Raw genomic sequence first — 22,527 nt, forward strand, 5'->3', positions numbered from 1 at the left:
ATCCAGTTGTTATTAGACCTGTACCTTACATACACTGCTTGTCAATAATTGATGGACATAACATTTAATTGTTTTGATTGCTTAAAAAAAATCACTTTATAACGCCGTGCCTTTTGTTTACACAGCAGCGATCTTCTGTAAACTTTCCACACGCGTTTCCACGCTCGCCGTAACGATTGTTGTAATAGCAATTATTGGGGGAAAAACGTTTTGGTAATGATCTTCTCCATAACAGAGTATTATTGTTTTAAGTTAAACAACTTTGCTATAAATCATGGCCAGTTCAATACTGAAATCATTCACTTCCAACGATGTCTTGCATCACGTGTGGCCTTACCGTTGGGGCGAGACAGCATGCTATCGCCTGCGATACGTGCCATGGATGGAACCACCGGACTTGCAACACTGGTAAGTACTTATGATTTTATAAATGTATTAATCCATCAAATTTTATGACAGATTATAATATAGTCTAGCTGTATATACTTTTTAGTAGATCTAGCATCTTGGAACTTATTTTTATTTTCCTTAATTTTAATTAAATAGAAAAAAAAATCTTAAATCATTCATCACCTTAATTTGGGTTATTATAGTAATTAAACAACCTAACTATTTACTTTAATTAATATACCATATTATAGATAACTACTTGACAATATTATATATATGTATATTTATACATGTATTGGTACTTTAATTTGGGTTACTAACTTATTATAGTAATTAAACAACCTAATTATTTACTTTAATTAATATACCATATTATAGATAACTACTTGACAATTATATATATATATATTTATACATGTATTGGTACTTTAATTTGGGTTATTAACTTATTATAGTAATTAAACAACCTAATTATTTACTTTAATTAATATACCATATAATAGATAACTTCTTGACAATATTATATATATATCTTTATACATGTATTGGTACTGCAAAATTCATTTCTTTTTTTTACAATTATAATTAACCTGAGGTAGGTTGATCACTAGTTATTTTTGTCTTGTATATATGTTATTGGACTCTGTATGTTTTGTAGGGATATCTATTCATCAGTACAGATTGATGGTGAAAGATGAATTGGAAATTACGTGGCATTGTGGTACATGTGAGACAGACAAAGGTATGAACTATGTTATGTACTATGTTATGTACTAATTATATTCTCTTTAGTAATTGTCCTAGTACTATTATATGATTATAATCTTTCACATTTCAAGAAAGGGAACAAAAGATATTATACATAACATTACATTACAGTATACAAATATTTTCAAATCAGATATCTACATAATTAAAATAGTATAGGGACATATATATGCTTGTTATTATTAAAAATGTATATTTCATGCTTCTCGTTTTTACTTCAGCGCACCAGAAAGGACAAGGTTAACTGGCAGTGTACTGACCGAGGGAAGATAGACCCATGTAGAGCCAGTGTCGTTCTGCAAGGAGATACGTTTACCCCAGGACAAACAGCCCACAACCATGCACCGAAGCCAGGGATTTCCATTGCTGTCGAAATACAGGCTAAGGTACTTAAAAAAAATGGTCACATTAAGTCATTTCATCGACTAAATTCTTGAAAAAAGTTTTTTTTACTTGGAAAAAATGTATATTTACAAGTTTTATTTTGAAGAGCTAAACTCTATTTCCTGTTTTAGATTCTACGAGCCGTTGCCCGTGCCTTGCCATCAATGAGACTGGAGAAGGTTGTTGTTGATTTCGAACCTGCAATGTGGATGGCCATCGAGGCTGTGTTCCCAGAGGTCCACATCCAGAGGTGTGTGTTTCACTGGGCACAGGCAGTGAATCGCAAAGGAAGTGAGATCGGGTTACAGATACTTAGCATAATATGATTTGTTGATATATATATATATATACATAAACAGGATATTCACATTACACAAGAGGATAAGATTTGAATTGATATATGTTACTCTTGTCAATATATCTTACATTAATTGATATTAAATGTATTCATGTTTTTTATTTTCTTCTTATTTTTAATTTTTCTATGTTTTTGAATTGCAGACAGCGTACAGACAAGAGAGAGTCGTCCACGACTTTGTGAGGCAGTTGATAGCTTTGCCCTTCTTGCCAGCTATGGACATCCCAGCCGCATTTCGCATGCTGCAACGACGTGCCTGGTGTCCTCTTCTTGCCCAGCTATGTGATTACATCGAGGGTACTTGGCTGAAACACTCCATCTGGGGCCCCGAGAATTGGAGTGTCTTTGGCCAAGTGGTTCGGACGAACAATGACCTTGAAGGCTGGCATCGTAGACTAAACCTGAAGGCCAATGACTCCAAGGTACAGTGTATGCATTGAGTTTCCAAAAAATATTAAATGATATTTTAAAATAATTAAGTGGATTTTCAATAATATCAAATTGGTCATTAGTAGATGAGCAAATACATAGTATTTAAAATCATATAATATAAATTAATGTGCATTTATACTAACTTTATATTTTCTTACTTGCAGCCATCCATGTATGTGCTCATCCGTATCCTACAGAAGGAAGCTTCCCTCCTACCACTACACATACAGATGGTTTCCGAGGCCAAACTGATGAGGAGACATAGGGAGGAAACAAAGACAACACAGGCCCAGCTGTTCTCTTTGTGGGACCAGTGGGAGAAGGATGAGTTGACCGCCTCCCAGTTTCTGAAGCTTGTTGGGAAAAGCTACGGCTTTTAGTGTAAACTGTGTTGTGTTAGTGTAGTGTTGGTTCTGGAGCACATGTTTATGGAGGACTGGTACCACTTTCAGTGGGGCCGCGGTGGCCGAGTGGTTAAGGTGTCCCGACACTTTATCACTAACCCTCCACCTCCGGGTTGCGAGTTCGAAACCTACGTGGGGCAGTTGCCAGGTACTGACCGTAGGTCGGTGGTTTTTCTCCGGGTACTCCGGCTTTCCTCCACCTCTTAACCTGGCACGTCCTTAAATGACCCTGGCTGTTAATAGGACGTTAAACAAAAACAAACCAAACAAACCAAACCACTTTCAGTGACATGTGTAAAAGTTTTTAAACATTTAGCTTTTATAAGTGAATTAAAATGTGTGTTGTGTAGATCGAGATTTAGTGCTTCAAAAATTGTGTTGATTAGTGCTGTTTTATGTTATAACTCAGTTTTAATAGTGACTTGTGTTATATATAATATGTTAATTCATATTCTGGTTTGTTTAGGGTGTAGCTTTAAGCTGAGGCTTTGTAAACCTAACAAAATTGTAGCTATCAATCTTTTGTTCGAAAATGTTAGTCATGTTAAATGTTTTGTGTTTATTTGATGCTAATGATAAATAGTGACTTATGTTATATATAATATTTATAATATGTTAATTCATATTCTGGTTTGTTTAGGGTGTAGCTTTAAGCGGAGGCTTTGTAAACCTTACAAAATTGTAGCTATTAATCTTTTGTTCGAAAATGTTAGTCATGTTAAATGATTTGTGTGTTCTTTGATCCTTATGGTATTTATAAAATAAAACATTGAAAATATTTCTCATCTTTGGGTTATTTTTATGCAAATTTGAGATATTCACTGCATAAAAAACAGTAAAAACAAATCAACGAGAAAGTGGAGTATATGTATATCTCCAAGATATATTAATATGCATATATCAGTTATCAGAGAAACAAAGCTCAACAAGGTTATTATGGTCTGCACAAAAATACGAAATTATTTATATGTAGTAAGAGAGATAACTCCTACACACAATACGCAGCAACTCGCCCAATTTTCCTGTAAAAAGAAAATCCCACAATAAAAGGATAACAATATTTACGACTATAGTATCAAACAAACACAACATTAACTATTATTAAGGTTTATAACAAGTGAAAAAAATAGGGTGCGAAACGTCTTTTCATAGGGTGCGAAACGACGTGGTGCGAAACGTTGGTATCATGAACTGTTCACATCTGGTTAAATGGCTAATGTTTAATCAAACATAAATACCAGTTTATTTATTTATTTATTTATTTTCAAATGAGTGTCTCGTACAATGCGTATTTATAAACAAGACTCTTCCGAGTAAACATCCGGATGTTGAAACGACCGACAACCCACCGGAAGTTATAGAACACCAATTGTGAAGAAAAATGGCGGATGGCGTGGACATAGATTTGTATGATAATTTAGAAGACGGTTTTGATCCAGTAGTAAGTTGATATGCCACCAAACTGTTCAGATTTTTGCTTCATTTTTATTCGTTTACGACGATTTGCTCTAATGTGGCATCTCTTTCCTTTATGCAATGCCTTGATTTTTTCTTTGCTTGCGTTCGTCCATGAGCCGCCATTTTTGTTTGGGACTCAAAAGCAAATGTTGATGCCGTCGAAATCACTATTGGTTTAAGTCATTTTATTGTTGTTTTTCTCTCTTATATGTATAATTTAGGTTTCGATATAGATGTTTATAAGAGTTGTCACGGAAACGGTCGTAAAATACGTTGGATCTAGACATATGATTATCGGGATAAGAGCACAATTTGCTTCGCGTGCACATGTGCAACCTTTATCACTGATGAATATTCAAATAACACGCAAAATAAGCTTGAGTTTGATGGTTTATAATATCTATATGTTTTATACTCGCAAAAATAGAAACCGCGTGTTCGTACTGTTTTATTTATCATAGGAAATTATATATAATACCTCGAAAACTGATCGATGAGATTTCGTTGTAAAGGGAGGTAACTCTTTTTCAGCACCAGTGTCCATTTAGGGCGAATTAGTGATTGCTCTTCCTTTTTTTCCGTATGAATTCGACATATATTTTTGTGTGATAATTACTGTCACATGTCTATTTGATTTTTACATAAACTATGACACCTGAAATGGATGATATCTTTTTCAACTTCACTCGTACAAATCTATATTAGTAATTTATATATAATGATCCCCACTTCTTTTCAGGACAATGATGCTGTGCCAGATGATGACCTGTACAATGATGTGATAACAGCATCTTCCAGTTCAGAAAGAATAGATTTACCAGTAAGATTGTGTTAGATATATATTCTTATTAAGTTAGTGTTGGGGACTTGATCATCCATCTCTGTATAATACAAGACATATTTCTCTTAAACCATTTAACATTTCTTCTTGAAATTGCAAGTGAAAATTAAATTAATCATATGTATTTTACCCAAATTGATAAAATGTGTATATTGGTGAGACTTAAAAAAATAAGAATTTCTGATGGTGTAAATTCTCAAATAACACTGATTTATCCATACAGACACTTTTGCTCTCTGATAAACTCACAGCAGTGACTGTAAGTTATTCCTTTATTTGAATCTTCAATATATATTCTCTTTAAACAGCAAAATGATGGGGATAGCAAAACCCTGTCAAATATATCCGTCCCTCATGGGTACACAGGGAGAAGAATCAGTCTGTATGTTGGAAATCTAACTTGGGTGAGTACAGGTCTTCCAGATTTTCCCCAAAAAGGTGAATCGATCTTAATGAGGCCTAATAAGTACCTGTGTTTACACTAACCTACTGACCAAATGCTTTAGTGTCTAACCTAAAGATGCCAATCTGTATCTACCTGAATTAATTTATCAGTCTATATTAAAAGCCAGTTTGTTTCTGTACATGTTTCTGACAGTTGTAGACATGATAATTGGTCAAGTTAATGAAATCAGATTTTACAACCACAGGTGGTTTACATCAGTTAAACACAAATACAAATAATATCTTCAAGATGAATCAAACAGGCATGCCATTGACGGAATTACTAATTTAAGTGCACAAGTAACCTGATGCAAACACAGGTTTAACGACAAGTCAGCATACTTGCAGAGATAATTTAGATAAGAATTTAATTATGAAATGACAGTTAGTGATCATGATCATATCACTTAGAATGCTAGAATATATCGATCTTATTATGAATTGAGGTAATCTTCTGTCATTGAGATTGAAACAAAGTCATTGGTGAGTAGTATCAGTTTTGATTGGTATTATGTATATTCACTTATCAGACGTGATCACACCAAACTTGGTTTTCTGTATAAAATAGGAATATCTTGTATATAAATAGATATATACTTGACAGATGTTCAGACAATGAAGTTGAATTGAACAACCATTTGTGAACATTATGGAGGTATCTATGTTGGTGCCAGTATGGCCAATACCAGTTTTTCTAACTGACTTTGCCAGAAGTCTAGTACCTCACATGTACAGAATGTCATTAAAATGATGATTGTTATTTTTAGTGGACAACAGACCAGGATCTCACAGATGCTGTAGCTTCCATTGGTGTCACTGACCTAGTGGAGATCAAATTTTATGAAAACAGAGCCAATGGGCAGTCAAAAGGGTAAGATCAATTTTAGACTCGCTTACATCACCACATTAATAGGGACTTTCCTGGTTACTTGAGAAATTGCCACTTGGGTCCAAATTTGGAAACTTTCATGGAGTTTTTGGTCAAATTCAGAAAATATGTGTAACACATGAAAAAAAGTTTACACATGGGCCTGTTGTTATAGTCATTATGTCCAAGGCATCCAGACCCTTGGGATTTAGCAATTTCAGAAGTCAAATCACTATATCTCAGAAATGTGAAGGGTCAAAACATATGTCAAATAGACATGTACTTTCAAACCAAAGAGTCAAATCTGATTTTGGGGAGTCAAAAACATACTCTTAAAAGTTTATTAAATGCCCAGATATCCCTGTGGTCACTGTCAATTGTTTTTGTACTCAAAGAGAATTCATATATTGAAGGATGTTACAATTACCTAATCGAGGATTATAGACTATTTTTTTTCTCGGCTGATAAGAAAAGAACAGAAACGAAAGCTGAACACAATAACTAAGTCCCTCATTTACAAAGAAGTAAGCATGTGATAGGAATCCTTTTTGCAAGTGAACAAGCCATTAGCAAATTCTATACTATATTTCAAAATTATGTAAAATTTCAGTTAATATATTCGGGGACAAGAACGCTAAGTCTTCTAGAATTGTCACAATCTGACTTTGAGACTGTTAGAGAGGGCTTTAGTCTTTCTTTAGCTAGGAGTGCTTGTAACGTTTTATTTAATTTGAACATTCACATGAGTTAGTATGTATACCTACCTTACAAAGTTAGAGACTCGGTCAATGCTTTTACTTCATGTTGTGTCATAAACTTCTACTTCTCCATTTTTCGAGAAAATGTTCTGAATTTAAATTGGTTTAAATGATATTGTTGTTTGCTCATGTAATGGAGTGAGAGTGAGGATCTAGATTTTAATTAGATTGCATTTATACAGACAGGAAAGTCTCTGAATAATTATTGAATATCATCTCTTTCTGAAATGTCTGATGCTAATAAATAAAGCTATGTGTGTAACCCAATCTTACTGTAATATTAGCAGGGATCAATCTAGGGATTTTTTACTACCGTTTATGGGTAGTTTCCCCTTAGGATTTTGTTCCATTTCCCCCCTCAGACTTCTGTTAAATTCACTGAAATATTGTATTTTCCCTCATTTTTATGCAATAATGTTCCCAAATACTCCAGATTTGCTTTCCTAATTAACCATTTGCTGTTTTTACTTGAGAAATGTTGTTTTAAAGCAAAAAACTGAAACTTTGTGATGTTTAATTTTCCCCTTTTCAGAACGGATTTTCCCCTATGGTCCAAAAAGGGTAGTTTCCCCTAAGTTCTATATTAATCCCTGATTAGTCTTAAGAGCATTGGGGAAAATATCCTGTTGGTCAATTTCTTGTGTGTTTTTGATTAAAGCTTTGCAGTGGTAGTTGTGGGCTCAGACAATTCATCACGTCACATCTTTGACAAACTCCAAAGGAAGGAGATCCATGGCCAGGTACCAGCTGTCACACACTGCAATAAACAAGCCCTAAGTCAGTTTGAGGCTCAAGCACGCAAGGGCGACGCCTCCCCACAGAACGGAGAAACATCAAACAAGTTTCCCAGAGATGGTAAGCATCCTCAAAGATGTATTGAAGTTTACATTATAATATAGACTGCTTATTTATGAACCTCATTAATAGTACCTTTCAAGATATCCGATTGGATTTTGACGTTACATTTACTCGTTGTGTCAAACAGGAAACAAGCCCCCTCGTGGACCCCCTCACAACTCGCCTCACCAGGGTGGTCCCCCACCACAGAGAATGCAGTCCAATAAGCCGCCAAACATGATGCCACAAAGACATCAGCACCCACCAAATCAAGGACAGAGACCACCTCTGGGGCCCCCTCCATCAGGTCCAATGCCACCCCATGGTGGACCTCCATTTCCAGGTAATCTAGCAATATATTTTGATGATTTTTAATTTTATTATGGCACATACTTACTGGAGAAACATGTTAAAAATATCAATTTATTATGTTTTCACTGTTGCAAACATGATATATAATTAAATTTCGCAAACTGATAGCTGAACATCTCCATTCTGTAAAGTTGTAAGCAAGGGAGCTATATAGTTGCAATAATGAATTTGCTTATTGCAGGTGGTCCCCCACGACATGGTGGACCTCCACAGATGGGAGGACCACCAAACATGAACATGCCCCCAGGCCCTATGCATCCTGGCGGTCCTATGCCCCCAAGAAATATTGGACCTCCACCAGGAATGGTATGTATATATATATAGTATTCCATCTGTTCAGACTTTGTTTATTGCCTCAAGTTATTGTAAACTGATGACGTCAGCACAATTGATGACGTCATGCATATCTAAGCAACATACAAATAAACAAAAGTTCAGTCCGCCTGAAGAAGCCTGAGAGGGCAGAAAGGCCTTGCGGCAAAGTCTTGTTTTTTTGTTATTTTTTATATATATACATATATTTATATATAGGGAAAACTGTAAAAAAAAGAACAGTTTCTTGATTCATAGTGACAGGAGTCTTAAATTGAAATTTCTTCCATTCATTTTGATCAATAGGCTCTCACACTTTTGTTATAGCCAATGAGAGGCCCTCCACCCCCAGGGATGAGAGGACCCCCACCCCCAGGTCACGATCCCAGAGGACCACCCCCAAGGCCAGAATGGGACAGGCCGCCAGGTATTTTTTATTTTCAGTTTTAGTAAATGTTCAAGCATTTCTTTGTATAGTCACATTTAAAGTAAATCATTGTTTTAGTTGTCATTGTCCATTAAAATTAAAAAAAATATATAGCTTGTTGATTAAAACACTACTCATTGAACTTTCAGTTAACAGTATTTTGTTTAAAAAATATGTTTCTTGTTGCCTTAAATATTAAAAAAGAAAGAATTTACTGAACTAATCAGAATTGTTTGCACTAATATTGAAAACCATATTTTATTTAAGTCACTAAACGGAAAACATGGCACATGTTAATATAATATGGCTAAGCTTTTTTTGCAATATGCACCTCCTTCAGTAACCACACATCCATGACTTATTGACAAATATGAAAGTTTTGTCACACTCATTTGTTTATACCATCATGGCTGTTCCAGAAAAAATAAATATGATTTGACTTCTGAAATTGCTAATAGTCAAAGGTCAACTGGGTGGACTGCTTAATAGTTCTCTTGAACCTCACCAAAGATACTCTCTTTAAAAATGGTTTTCAAGGCAACATAACACTTGTAGTCAAAGAAAATTTACTTCAAGTACATTTCAGAGTATTTTCAAGTGATAGTTGAATTGCAATGCATTCTCTTTCATGATATTTCATTGGAAGGTTATATTAGAGATGCAACACACAACAACAGTTTTTCATTTCAGGTATATTGTTTTGTATAGACACACATATTAGAAATATTTGGCATATTTTAGACATTGTAAGGTTCAAATGTGAAGAGTGTACTCATTTTTTCTGGTATGTGCTATTTTTTTTTTTTTGCTTTTTGTTTGATTTGCACAGAGTTTTTACCAGTGTCACATACAGTGGCCATGGTCTTTCTTAATTTGTATGTTCTACTTCAGGTATTTGAAGTTTAGAATGATTGACACATTTGGAAAAGAAAGTTTTGAACATTTAATGTATAAAGTGCTTTTTTCTTAAGTCTTTGATATTTCTGCTATTTTCTGTTATGATTTTATGGTAAGATACTAATGTTGGCATTCCATTTTCAATTATTCAGGTTATCTGTTTAACCCCTAATAATCAACAATATCTTAAATTAATTTGGAGCAGATTTTGCCAATTGTAGAGTGAAATATAGAAAGAAATATTTTGTCAGAAACGAAGATGTACATACTTTTTTTTTTTCATTTCAAATGAATTTGAAATACTGTATCAAACTGAGTAAAGCTTTTTCTTTCTCTTTTTTTTTTTTTTTTTTGACTTTTTGTTAGTTTGTATTTAATCTAACATGCTGTAGACAATAGATTGTAAAATAAATGAAATACCAAGGTTTGGACACAGAAATACTGACGGTTTTATGTCACAAGGATTTTAACTCTATTACAGTCACTTGTGATGGTATATAAGAATGTTCACTTCATTTTGTCATCAACACTTTGTACATTTAGAAAATGATTTTAATAAGTTCTTGTCCCTCGGAGCACTTTTTCCACCTGTGACAAATAGAAAAGAAAATGTGTGTATGTACCATAAGTGTCGTGTATAGTCGGTGTTTTGAGGACATTTCTTTTAGTCTCGCATTGTCTGTATTTTAATTTTAATTTTAGATTGATGTTTTTGTTCTGCAACAAAAAACTATTTTCACAGTTTTATTATAAAGTTGTATGCTGTGACTGTTAATCTGGTTACTTGTTGTGTTCAGAAGTCTGAATTGTGTAAACTGATGTGTTGTTAATATGTTTATTTATAAATATATATTATTGGGGTGTCATTTTCACTGTACATAATTAAACTTTTTGCAGAATGAATATCTGTAAACCTTCTTGGATGCAAAACCTCAGATTTTCTGACATCTTGACCTAGTAGTATATTTAGATAATAACTGCTGTAAAAATCACTTCCCACGATGTGTATAATATTAGCGAAGTGTTGATTCTGTACTGTTGAAGTTAAGGTATTTTATTCAGTGAGAGTTGATTTCCATACTGTTGTCTTAATTTATAGCTGTTTTCAACCGTCCTGGCCAACCTCCACCTCCGGGAAGTAAGTCTGCAAATATTACCCCTGACCTCTCCACAGCTACACAGGGTTTAGACCTGGCTACACCATGTTCATTTCTTTCCTGTTTTAATCTTGTTTTCAAGTTAAGATTTTGTTAACCTTGAAGTGGTTGATAAAGAGCCCAGATAATGATTAATCTTGGTTTACTTGATAAAGGTCAGGCAAAGATTAGGAGTTGTGAGACAGAAATTAATTTAGGTAATTAAATTGTGAAGAGATTTAGATAGATCTTCTTTAAGTAACAGAATTATAAAATTAATACATCTCCTTTAATACATTTCCAGGTGTAAATGTAAACTGGTAAATTTAATACTAGCACAAAATGACCACAAACTTATAGTACTTGCTAGTCTAGGTGTGTAAATCAAATGTTATTTATGTTTAAATAGATTTGTATACTTTTCATTACATATGAAATTTGCAAAAGAAAAAAAGGAAAAAAATCCTTAAGATATACTGTGTTGTGGTTGGAAGGAAAGTCTGGATGTTTTTGTGGAGAGGTCATGTATTAATTATGATTAGTTCTGTTTGTTATAATGAGAATTAGGTTTATATATGTTACTACAAACCTGGATGAATACTTGAACCATCTCACATTGTAATTTATTTTTGTCTGTCAGTATGTACATTGTGTATTTCTGTCCAATTATTCACTTTCGGGAATTTCAAGTCTTTATCATCACGTAAAAAGGGTCAAGCTGTGATACCGTCATGAAATATTTTTTTGAGAGCCATGTATTGATAGTAATAGAATGCTATGCCTCTAATATCTTTTACTGAATATCTGTATGATTCACAGCAAATTGCAAAATGCCATTTATTTCTGTTAGATATGCAGGATTGTATTGGTTATAAAATGCTTGTAGTAGCATAAAAATTGACATAGTATTGATATGAGAACCAGTGTATGGGATATCGACAGGTTTATTTGTCAATACATGTACTGGTGTTTAATGCAGTACAGCACCTTGTTAGGTTCAGGAAAAAATGTCTGAAGAGTATTGATGTTACAGTTAATTGATAAAGTGTATCATTAACGTTGCTTGATTAATCAAGGGAATTAGTTTTAAAGACTGTACCATGCTGAGGTGGTGGAGCAGTGTGCGAATATAACGATAGACCGATAGACCGAGTCTAGTAGATTTGCTGTCGGTCTATGAAAAATAAATACACTGAAGACCGAATGTCTATGCACAAGAATCTGGTGCATATACAACAAAATCGGGAGTGACATAACACCTACCTTACATGTATGGATAAATGAGATATTTATTTAACACAGAACACCCATTTAGTCTCACCTAGGTATTTAATTCCGTCCGTATAGACCCTCGCTTTACGCTAGTCAAAATCTCATACTTGACTCGACGCCATATTGCTAACTATGTAGGTCGTGGTCGGCCTAATTACCCTAAGTGCGCGATGGAGCGAAAAGAAAAAAAACACAACATTTATTTTTACATATTTTACCGCTTATAGTTTATAAATAATAAAATTTTGAATTGAATATAACAGTTTCTGGGAAGAATAAGCTTAGTTTTCTTAATTTTTACTATGTTAGAAGAAAAACACAATTATTGATATGTTGTCTTTTCGGTCCATGGCGTTCCGATTCGGGTAGTTAGTCGTACCGTCACTTTCAAAATGGCGGGTCGACAGTATGAAATTTTGACTAGCGTAAAGCGAGGGTCTATACGAACGGAATAAAACATCTAGGTGGGACTGAATGGGTGTTCTGGGGTAAATAAATATCTCATTTATCCATATATGTAAGGTAGGTGTTATGTTACGCCCGATTTCATTGTATATGCACCAGATTCTTAGCGACACCAAACGGTGTCGGATAATTCCATGTTTTCATATGGTAGTGTTCGGATCGATTCTGTCAACATGTAATTTTGGTAAAAAATCTAGGTCTATGAAGTTTTTAGCAGGTCTATGACATTTTGAAATCCCATAGACCGATTGTCTATGAAGATAAAAATCTTAAGTTCATTGACTGGTGGAGGTGTACAGCTAGCATGGGGACAAACAATGGTTGATGTTTGTACAGCTAGCATGGGGACAAACAATGGTTGATGTCTACAGCTAGCCTGGGGACAAACAATGGTTGATGTCTGTACAGCTAGCCTGGGGACAAACAATGGTTGATGTCTGTACAGCTAGCATGGGGACAAACAATGGTCGATGTCTATGTGGTAATAACTCTAAGATCTAGCTTTATTTAACATAGTGTAGGAGGTCATGTTTGCTCAGTTCACTGGTACACCTAAAACATGCTCTCCTATATGATGTGACTAGATCTACAGTGAATTATTGACAAATAGACAGCTGGATGCTGGGTGAAGTCATCAGCATGCTTCCTTTGGACGGTTTTTATGGCTCTATATATATTATATGATTTCACATTGTATTTGTTATGTTGTCACTTTGCTTTGACATAAGGTCATGTTTATTCTCAATTATGCCCTGTTCTAAGTATCACATCCCAGTCATTTACACATTAAGCTAAATATGCAGGTTTTTGTTAAATTAGAATCAAACTCTTCCCACATCAGTGTAGAATGGTCAGATTGTGCTCACATGCACTTTCTTTGAAATCTGAACTCAAATATTGTAGTTTAAAAGGCTTTTGCACCTGTTTGTTTAAAAATTTATTTAAGAAAATACAAATGGTAAATATCTCACAGATCAGCAAAAGACATAACATCCCTGATGTCCTATATCCACTTGTGATAAGCAGAATCCAGCTCTTCTTCACCAATTCTACACATATTACATGTATATTAGAATATAAGATTGTATTTAGATGCTTTAAGGCATTAAGTATACATGTTTACATGTTTGTAATTAAATGTTGGTCATTTTATTGTATTACAAGACTTGAATGATAGTAAATGAAATAAGACTAATTATCAAATAATAATAACTTTGTCTAGTAAAAGTGAGGGAATGATATAGATCCCAATGTCTAGGACAGATGTGAGGGAGTAAAGGTGAGGGAATGATATAGATCCCAATGTCTAGGACAGATGTGAGGGAAAAAAAGTAGGATACCTAATAAGGTCCTCAACCAGTAATTATTTCATATAAGCATTCTAACATCATCAACTTAAATTAGATTTGGATGGTCATATTAGGGGAGAAAGGGTGATCACACTTTTCAACGTTTGAAATAAGACATTTTTTATGACATATCTTGAGAATGCAACAACATATTTAATCCATACTCACACAAAAGATATGGTAGCATCAAATTTCGCACCTGATGAATAGATCAGGTGATGCCTGATGAATAGATCAGGTGATGATAACAGGGCAATATTTACATTTCAGGAAACATCAAATCAAGGAGTCATTCTTTTGTTTTCTTTTGTGACACGATTTAACATTTGTCAATCACGGTGCCGTGGTACTGCTACACGATATCAGTATTCATTATTGTTGCAGTAAACTGTATACCAACACCTTTCTTTATTATGTTCTATTGATGTTTCAGTTCCATACAACCCCGCCCTTGGACCCCCTCCCCCACAGCCTGTCCCACCCCCCGGAGCAAGACACCCCCATCCAGGGGGACCAGGTATTGGGCCAGGTAAGAGTATCACTATTTCTATCAAGTTCTGAAAAAATTTCCTCTGTAGAGCTTTTGACATATCTTTGACAAGTTTGATCGTGTTCTTTTATGAGTTGCTCACTAAAAGAAAAAACAAAATGTGTTGTGAAATTCATGTATTACTTTATTTAGTTTGAAATAAAAAAATATGCAAAATTTCAGTGATAATTAATACTACTTGTTTTGAAAGTAAATGGTGTGAGATAAAGACTGTTTTCTGTCTAGGTATGCCACCCAGTGGCCAGCCCCCGATGTCTTTGCCACCCCCAGGACATCCAGGGGGACACCCACCTGCTCCTGCCCCTCATGTGAATCCAGCGTTTTTCCCCCCTCAGCATGGACCTCCACCAGCAGGGCCATTGGTATGTACATCTGGGCAGAGTGTATTTCAGGTAAAAGCTGAAAATACATAAAGCATGATAAATAAACTGACTTACATAAAAATATTTCATAAATAACATGTTCGATGTCTTTAACACCTTATCCATATCTTGGAATAAGATCCTTACCTTTAAGATCATTCATGTGTTGCCTATATACATTTTACAGTCCAGTAGGCTGTAGACATTTCTTTCCTTACTTTGAAATCAACTGCCCATGTATGGCATGGATTGCATATTAGTAAAGATGTTTAGTGAGATTATTTTTGTGTGTTACAGCCGGTTCACTCTGCCCCCATACACGGGTTGCATATTAGTAAAGATGTTTAGCGAGATTTTTTTGTGTGTGTTACAGCCAGTTCACTCTGCCCCAGATCCGTATAACAGGCCACCCCCAGGAGCCCCAGTGTCCTCGTATCCAGGTGACCACTACAACAGACCCCCTCCAGAAAGGTGTGTACAGCAGTGATATCATACTTAGTCTGAATTAAAATCCAGTAAGAGAAAATTGTCACTTAAGGAATATAATGATGCTATGCGATACATTCAGTGGCACTATCATGTGTTAAATATTTGCGTAAACAGTCATAATCTTGTTCAACAAAAACCTTTTTACCATCTGAGTAGTGAAGGTCTATAGATCATTGGATATAAGGTAAGATGCATGCTCATGTTGCTTGCATTATCTTTCTATATTAAACTTGTATTATTTTAAAGGGACAATTTAGTCAATTAACATTTGTATGCCCCCGCCATGACATTGGGAGGCTTATAGTGTTACCAATGTCTGTCCTGCTCCATCCCATCATGTACCGTTCCGTTCTGCAATGTAACTAGCTAATCTCAGGAACTGCTGATGCGATCCTCACCAAACTGTATTTCTGAGTGTCAGGTGGCAGCAGGGGCATTTATGTTTTACAGACATTTTCTAGTTTTAATACATCTGGAAAAAATACCCTCAGTTGTTAAAATGTAAAATCTTAGCTAAATAGTCCCTTTAAAGATGATTAAAAGCAAGCAGAATCAAGGTTTTAAATCTGTTGCACAGCACAATAAGTGGTTAACAGTTGATGTAAATTGCCTGCCATAACGTGGTTATTCCTGGTTTGTTATAGTATGTATTCCAACAGCAGGGTTGAGCCTGTGTCACCCGCACTCAGTGAGCAAGAGTTTGAGGAGATATTCCAAAGGAACAAAACAGTGTCTAGCAGTGCCATTTCTCGGGCCGTACAGGATGCCAGTGCAGGTACACACTAGCTAGCTTTATCCCCCAATTCACTTCGGCCCAGTCTGAAGTACCAAGTCCTAAAGTGCATAATACAGAAATATATTGTTAAACATTTATCAAAAGTACATTTACACTGAAAGTTTAAGGGGGGAAAATAAAAATAAATGATATTCTTACACTATTTTGATTCACTTTAGTTATAGAATTAACTTAGAATACTGAATAACATAATATTTTTACTTGTAAAATCCATAAATATAATTTGTTAAAGGTTGTGGGAAGAATTATGATATTATTGTTGCTTGTAACCAACCACAAAATTATTGTTTCAAAGAAAAAAACAACTGTGAAAGTAATATCTGTTTCAGAGCTGACTTTAAAAGATGGTTAAATCCTACTTTGTTATAAGAACATAACTTTGTGTTATAATAACATAACTTATTGTATGTGTATCTTTGTAGGTGAATTTGCAAGTGCTATAGAGACATTGGTGACAGCCATTTCCCTGATCAAGCAATCAAAGATTGCTAGTGATGACCGCTGTAAGATTCTAATCAGCTCCCTTCAGGACACACTCCACGGGATTGAGGAGAAATCATATGGGTCCAAGTAAGTGTTTGTTGGAATACAGTCATTGACAGTTATATTTGTTTTTCATATCTGTATATAGATATATATATATATTTTTTTTTTTTTTAATCACAACACACATTTGTGTTTTTCTGAGCACCATTTTTATTTAGTTAATTTTTGAATGAGTTATTTGCCTTTGTTCAGTTTGAAATGTTCTATACAGGGTTGTGAAATCTTCGAAATTTTGTACTTCTGAGATCAAACATTAAATACATGTTTTTCAGGAGTACATCAAGAAGATCACGTTCAAGGGAGAGAGAGAGGGATACTCGTGACCGTGAAAAGAGAAGTCGTCATCGAACACGTAGTAGGGAAAGGGAATATCGTGAGAGGAGTCGGGACCGTGAACGTCACTATGAGGAGTCGCGGTCCTCTCACAGGGGAGAGCGTGACCGCGACCGTGACAGGGAGCGAGAACGTGAGAGAGAGTATAGCAGCAGTCGTCGACACTAAATACTGACCGGCCAGGTAACCATGTCATATTCAACATACTCATCCTACTCACCATGTAGTCTGTAAACATTGTAAAGGCCCTTTGGTGTACACATCAAACCAGTGCTAGCTGTATCATAATTATTGGACATTCTTCACTTCGCTTCAAAAAAATGGTTTTTGCTGAGGTTGCTTAATTGAAGAAAAAATTGAATTGATATATAAGCAATTAGGAAGACCTGTTTCGACTGTTTGCCATTACTTGGGTATAACACCAGAGTGGGGTTAGCTGCACAGTAAGGTTTGGACATCATTTGAGGTGAGCTATTGTTTCTAAGTCTAAAGCACAAGTTTACTACTCCAGGGAATTGGCAGGTAAGTTGAAGGTCCTTCTCATCACAGGTAAGTGTTCCCCTAGTTTGTTGTCCCACAGATACCTCCCTATTTCTTATTGAAAGTTAATGAAGATTTTCATCAAGGGAGAATATTCCCGATATTAAAAAGATTGTCCTTGGGTTGTCTGGTGTTTATTACTCATTTTAAGTGACGGCTATAATGAAAGGTGAAATAGGCATGTGTTCCTAAAATGCTTACATTTCTTTTGCAGATTTTATTCGGAAAATGATTCTACCTCGGGCAGTTTCCTATACTACTAGAAAATTGGCTCAATACATCTGTTCAGTTTATGGACAAGAAGTTGTGTTCTATAAATTTTGTGCCAAATCATTTATTTGAATTCCGATGCAATACGAGAGAGGCAGCTAAATATATTTTATATAAAATGCTATTGTTTTATGAGGTTTATATTTTTTACATGTGATAATATTACCAAAACATCTTCTTGCGTCATTCCAATGTCCATTTTATTCATATTGTACAAAATATCTACAGACATTTGTAATCCACAAGTATGAGGATGAGGGAGTGAGATGGTGAAGAAGAGAGTAATATTTCTGACAAACTGATATCATTATTTAGATTTTTTGTATGAAACTAGATTTATTAGGAATGACAATCAGAAGTCATTTTGGGTTACACTTTTCCATATTTACTTAATTTTGTGATCAACATTAGAAATGATTTTAAACAATGTCCATAGAGGATCCATATGGCATTTTGTTTGGTAATTTCAATGGTTTTATTTTCCTTATTACTAAATTAATTACATTTGTCATTACATATGAATTGTAGAATGTCGCATGATTTTTAAGACAAAGTAAAACATAATGAGGTATAAGAAATATTCTTTGTTCTGCAAATTCTCCGAATAATATGAGATCTGCTGCATGCAGGTATTGTTTATTCAGAAATACTTTTCTAATTTTTTACGGTTAAAAGTAGAGTTATATGTGAATTTTTTACCCTGGTCCTCAAGAACAAATTGTTTTTGTATACGATCCGCTTGATTCATATCTACAAAATTGAGTTCCATTTGCTTTCTCTGATGAGGATGTCGTTCCTGGATATTTTTCCATATTCCTGTTAAAGTTCAGTGTGTTTGTTATTACATATTTTTTAAAATCTTGCTCACTTCGTTTGATCAGATGGAAAGTGTGTGATAGATTATTTTGTAAAAAGAAAATATGAATTAGACTTTCAGTTCACTTTCATGTACCATATATATATCGTGTCATGGGTTGTCATTACTTGCAACTTCAATTTAATGCTTTCAGAAAATAAAACTTGAGAGAGTGGAATCGGATTTGTTTAGAACAAGATTTTAATAGAAAATCTTTCAGCAGTACGATTGTAACAAAATTGATGTGTGTGGACTGTGAAAGCTTCCAGCTGTGAGAGTATTTAAACCTTATCTGTGTATGAGTGTGAGTTTATATTAACTAATCCTTGTATTTGTGTACCAGTATATGTGAATGTGTGGACATTAAGCCCTGTAAGTGTTTGTCAACTGCTGTACAATTGTGTGGATGCTATTTATGGAGAAGAGAAATTGTGGACAATTGCAAATGTTTGTAGATATTTGATTTATTTGAACATACACAAATGTCTCGTGCTGCTCAGCAATTAGCCGTTGAAGTATTTATTTTGTTATTGCTTTTGATACTTATATACTGCATTTAATTTGGATATTATACCCCATACCGACAGTGTTCATTAAAGCGTCAGTATCACATCAGATGGTGTGACTGATTGGTAACTTGTGATATGTCATTTCATAAATCTCTCATTCAAATTTATCTTGTGCCATAGTAACGCATGTAGTTAACTTGTTTTTATTGGAAACTTTTGTTTTCATGTTACATATGGTGTAACATTCATACCTTCTATACATATATATTATATATATACACACATGTGGAAACATCTTTGTCATAATACTTTGTATGAGTTGCAGCTATAAGTAATATGATCCGATATGATATGCATTATGATACCAAATGATTAGAATTTCTTGTCTGTTATGGTAAATATTGAAAAGGGAAGTATATACAATTTCATAATCAGACCAAGAATTCCATGTGTTGGGCTATTGTTGGTAGCTAGAGTTATATGATGTTATACTTTTGTCATTTTCTTGAATTGGTGTCAAAGTGTTTCATGTCCAGATTTGTTTTTAGCGATCTTTTCAGGTACAAATTTGAACTATAAATGGTCTCCTGTGGTTTTGGATGAAAATCAAGTTCTATTTGGACAAGGTTTTCATTGTCTTTACATCTGAGACTTTTGTAAAGTTCAAATGTGTATCAAATTGAGGTAGATTTTAAATGTGTTGTCACATGCTTACATTTTACAATGAAATGTATAAAGGTTGAAGGGAAAAAAACCAGAAAATACTAATTATATCCACAATTCAACTAGATAATTCTCGGGAAGAATAATTTCACAAGATAGCTAAACTTACTTGCATCATTTGGTAAGACCGAATAATATTCTAAAAACACTTGACTTAAAAATGTTTAGTAAAGGAAGAAAAACCTGTGAGTTTAAGGTTATTAAGGTCTTTTTTTATTGATTTTGAAAGAGTTGAGTGAGGAAAAGATTAAATATTTATTTTTTGAAGTTTTAGTGTCTTGTATGTATAGTGTGGTTATAATGTTATGCTGTCCTTGGGCATATGTTGGAATGGTTGGAGTGTTTCTTGTTTTGGATGTTGCATTCTGTTTTAGAATACAAGTATTCAGAATTAAACCTGGGTTTTAAGGAAGTGTTTAAACATCAAAATGTGTGAGAGTGAAAAGTATATAACGTTTTAACCATGCTATATGAATGAAAAAAACCTTTCAAACCATATTTTGTTGAAAAGCAGGTTACCTTTAAAACATATGTATTTTTAGAATGGAGAGAAATATTTAGATCTTTAAAACCATTCAATAAAAGAGGGAAGATAACATATAAACTATATCGACTCAGAAAGGAGAAAAATTCTGTCGAGAGAGAAAATATTTTGGTGAGTGCCACGGCTACAAAACTGCATGCAGTGTTTGAGAGAAAGAGAGAGCACATAAGCTATATTTATTGTTCTGAAAAAGTAAAACAGATTGAAATTCAAACAAATATTCTGTATGAGAGAGAGGGAGAGAGCGAGCAATAAATGGGGAGTAAACTATGAGAGGAAAAGGTGTACTCCACTGTAAATTTTTCACACAAAATTGAAATCTAAATATAAACATTTCTGTCCATATTAAGAAAACTCAATATTTTGGTAATTGACATGTTTTTTAAAGAACAAGTAAAGGTACTGTGTATGTTAGATAATGACGACTGTGAAGGTAACTCCAGTAATTTGTCGAGTTGTACAGTATTTAGACAAAGAAACTAGGAGTACTCGGTAGCATGGTAATGTCAAGATCACGAACAGTAAGTACAGAAATAATCAAGAAATTAATTTCCCTGCATGTACAATAGTAAATGTGGTTCCTTATTTTTTGTCTTCAAGAAAATCTGTGAGAGAGAGATTACAAATTCATAACATATCAATCTATTTTAATTAAAGCCGATTCAAAGTTTGCTTGGTTCACTAAAATGAATCGGTCCAAAAAATGTTTCCTTTTCCAGCCGAAACTGATGGCAGAGTTGGTCAGTATTATCAGAATAATTTTTAGGTAAATATGAGTTGTAAATATAATTGACATTTGACCTTTTTTCTATTGTAGGTTTTGTAACCATAGCGATGACCTTGAGTGGTGTTAACGTCCTTATGATGTATTCAGCCTCTTCAATCCATATGTTAGCTTTTTGTACAAAAAAGAGAGAAGTACTTTGTTTTGTGAAATCAGTGTGTAAATAGTTAGTCAAAGGATCCTTATTTTTTGGATTCACTTCATCACTGTAAAAAGACTTCAACACAAAGACACTGGCGGACTGGATGGACTTGCAGCAGAAAGGAAGGAGGACCGAGGGAGCATCATTCAACTGGAAAAGAAAAGTGTGCATCATTTTCATCTTATATTATTCAAAGGACTTCTTCATCTAAGTGGACAGCTAAGGAACACAAATATGATTTTATCCGAGATTTTAAACCACTTTTTATGTTGTTAAAATTTCTCCCAATAAAAGAATATGTGTTGTAATATCGGCGACTTTATTTTTCATTGTACTTGTGAGTTTGTGAAAGTGTGTGTGATTGTGTATTTCTCAGTAATGGAGCACTACTGTAATCATTAGAAATATTATTTAAGGACCTATTTAAACAAAAAGTGAGTGTAAAGCTGAGCTAAGTATTATTTGTATATGACAGATTGTACAGAGTGATGATATTAAAAATAAGCTGATCTCCTGCTCATGTTAGAATTTTAGAATTATCTATTTGACTGTTTTTCTGTATTGAAGATGTAAGTTTTCCAAAACTTAATTTCCAGAAACTGTTCTCTTTAGTATCAATTGTAGTATATCTTTTGGATATTTTTAGGGAATTTTAATTTGTTAAGTGGTGTTTCAATGCATGAATATTTTTTTCAGATTCACTTTTTTGTGTACATTTAATATTTACAGTAAGTTTGCATAGAAATTTTATAGAACATCTTTAGTAAGCATTTCTCACTTCTATTGGTATTTTATCATTTGTACTCCAGTTTTAGTGAAATGTTCTATTGGTAGAAACCCGTATACTGATTTGTCCCATGGAGCCACTTGCGTCTGTATCTGGTTAGTATTAATTGAAAAAAATATTGGCC

At 34.2% G+C, this 22,527-nt stretch overlaps 2 protein-coding genes across 6 annotated transcripts; both read left to right on the top strand.

Annotated features, from left to right (window-relative positions):
- The first annotated feature begins 354 nt into the window (after positions 1-354).
- LOC117336522 lies at positions 355-2,882 on the top strand. The gene is made up of 5 exons (XM_033897134.1): positions 355-408; positions 1,380-1,544; positions 1,674-1,833; positions 2,044-2,322; positions 2,497-2,882. Exons 1-4 carry the CDS (start codon positions 355-357, stop codon positions 2,184-2,186), a joined length of 522 nt encoding a protein of 173 aa, XP_033753025.1. The 3' UTR covers positions 2,187-2,322; positions 2,497-2,882.
- Positions 2,883-4,084: 1,202 nt separating this feature from the next.
- LOC117336463 (cleavage and polyadenylation specificity factor subunit 6-like) lies at positions 4,085-21,926 on the top strand. Of its 5 annotated transcripts, none has more exons than XM_033896991.1 (16): positions 4,085-4,177; positions 4,934-5,014; positions 5,344-5,439; positions 6,247-6,350; positions 7,764-7,960; positions 8,091-8,285; positions 8,496-8,620; positions 8,954-9,053; positions 11,050-11,088; positions 14,606-14,701; positions 14,948-15,084; positions 15,458-15,555; positions 16,218-16,348; positions 16,792-16,939; positions 17,188-17,431; positions 18,003-21,926. In XM_033896991.1, the coding sequence occupies exons 1-15, from the start codon at positions 4,118-4,120 to the stop codon at positions 17,414-17,416; spliced, it is 1,836 nt and encodes a 611-aa protein (XP_033752882.1). In that variant the 5' UTR covers positions 4,085-4,117; the 3' UTR covers positions 17,417-17,431; positions 18,003-21,926. The 5 variants fall into 5 exon arrangements, with proteins under 5 accessions (XP_033752882.1, XP_033752880.1, XP_033752883.1 ...); XM_033896989.1 differs by having other exon boundaries at positions 21,508-21,926; XM_033896992.1 differs by having other exon boundaries at positions 16,233-16,348; positions 21,508-21,926.
- Positions 21,927-22,527: the final 601 nt, after the last annotated feature.

Source organism: Pecten maximus, chromosome 10 (genome assembly GCF_902652985.1).
Source record: "Pecten maximus chromosome 10, xPecMax1.1, whole genome shotgun sequence".
In the NCBI taxonomy this organism is placed as follows: domain Eukaryota; kingdom Metazoa; phylum Mollusca; class Bivalvia; order Pectinida; family Pectinidae; genus Pecten; species Pecten maximus.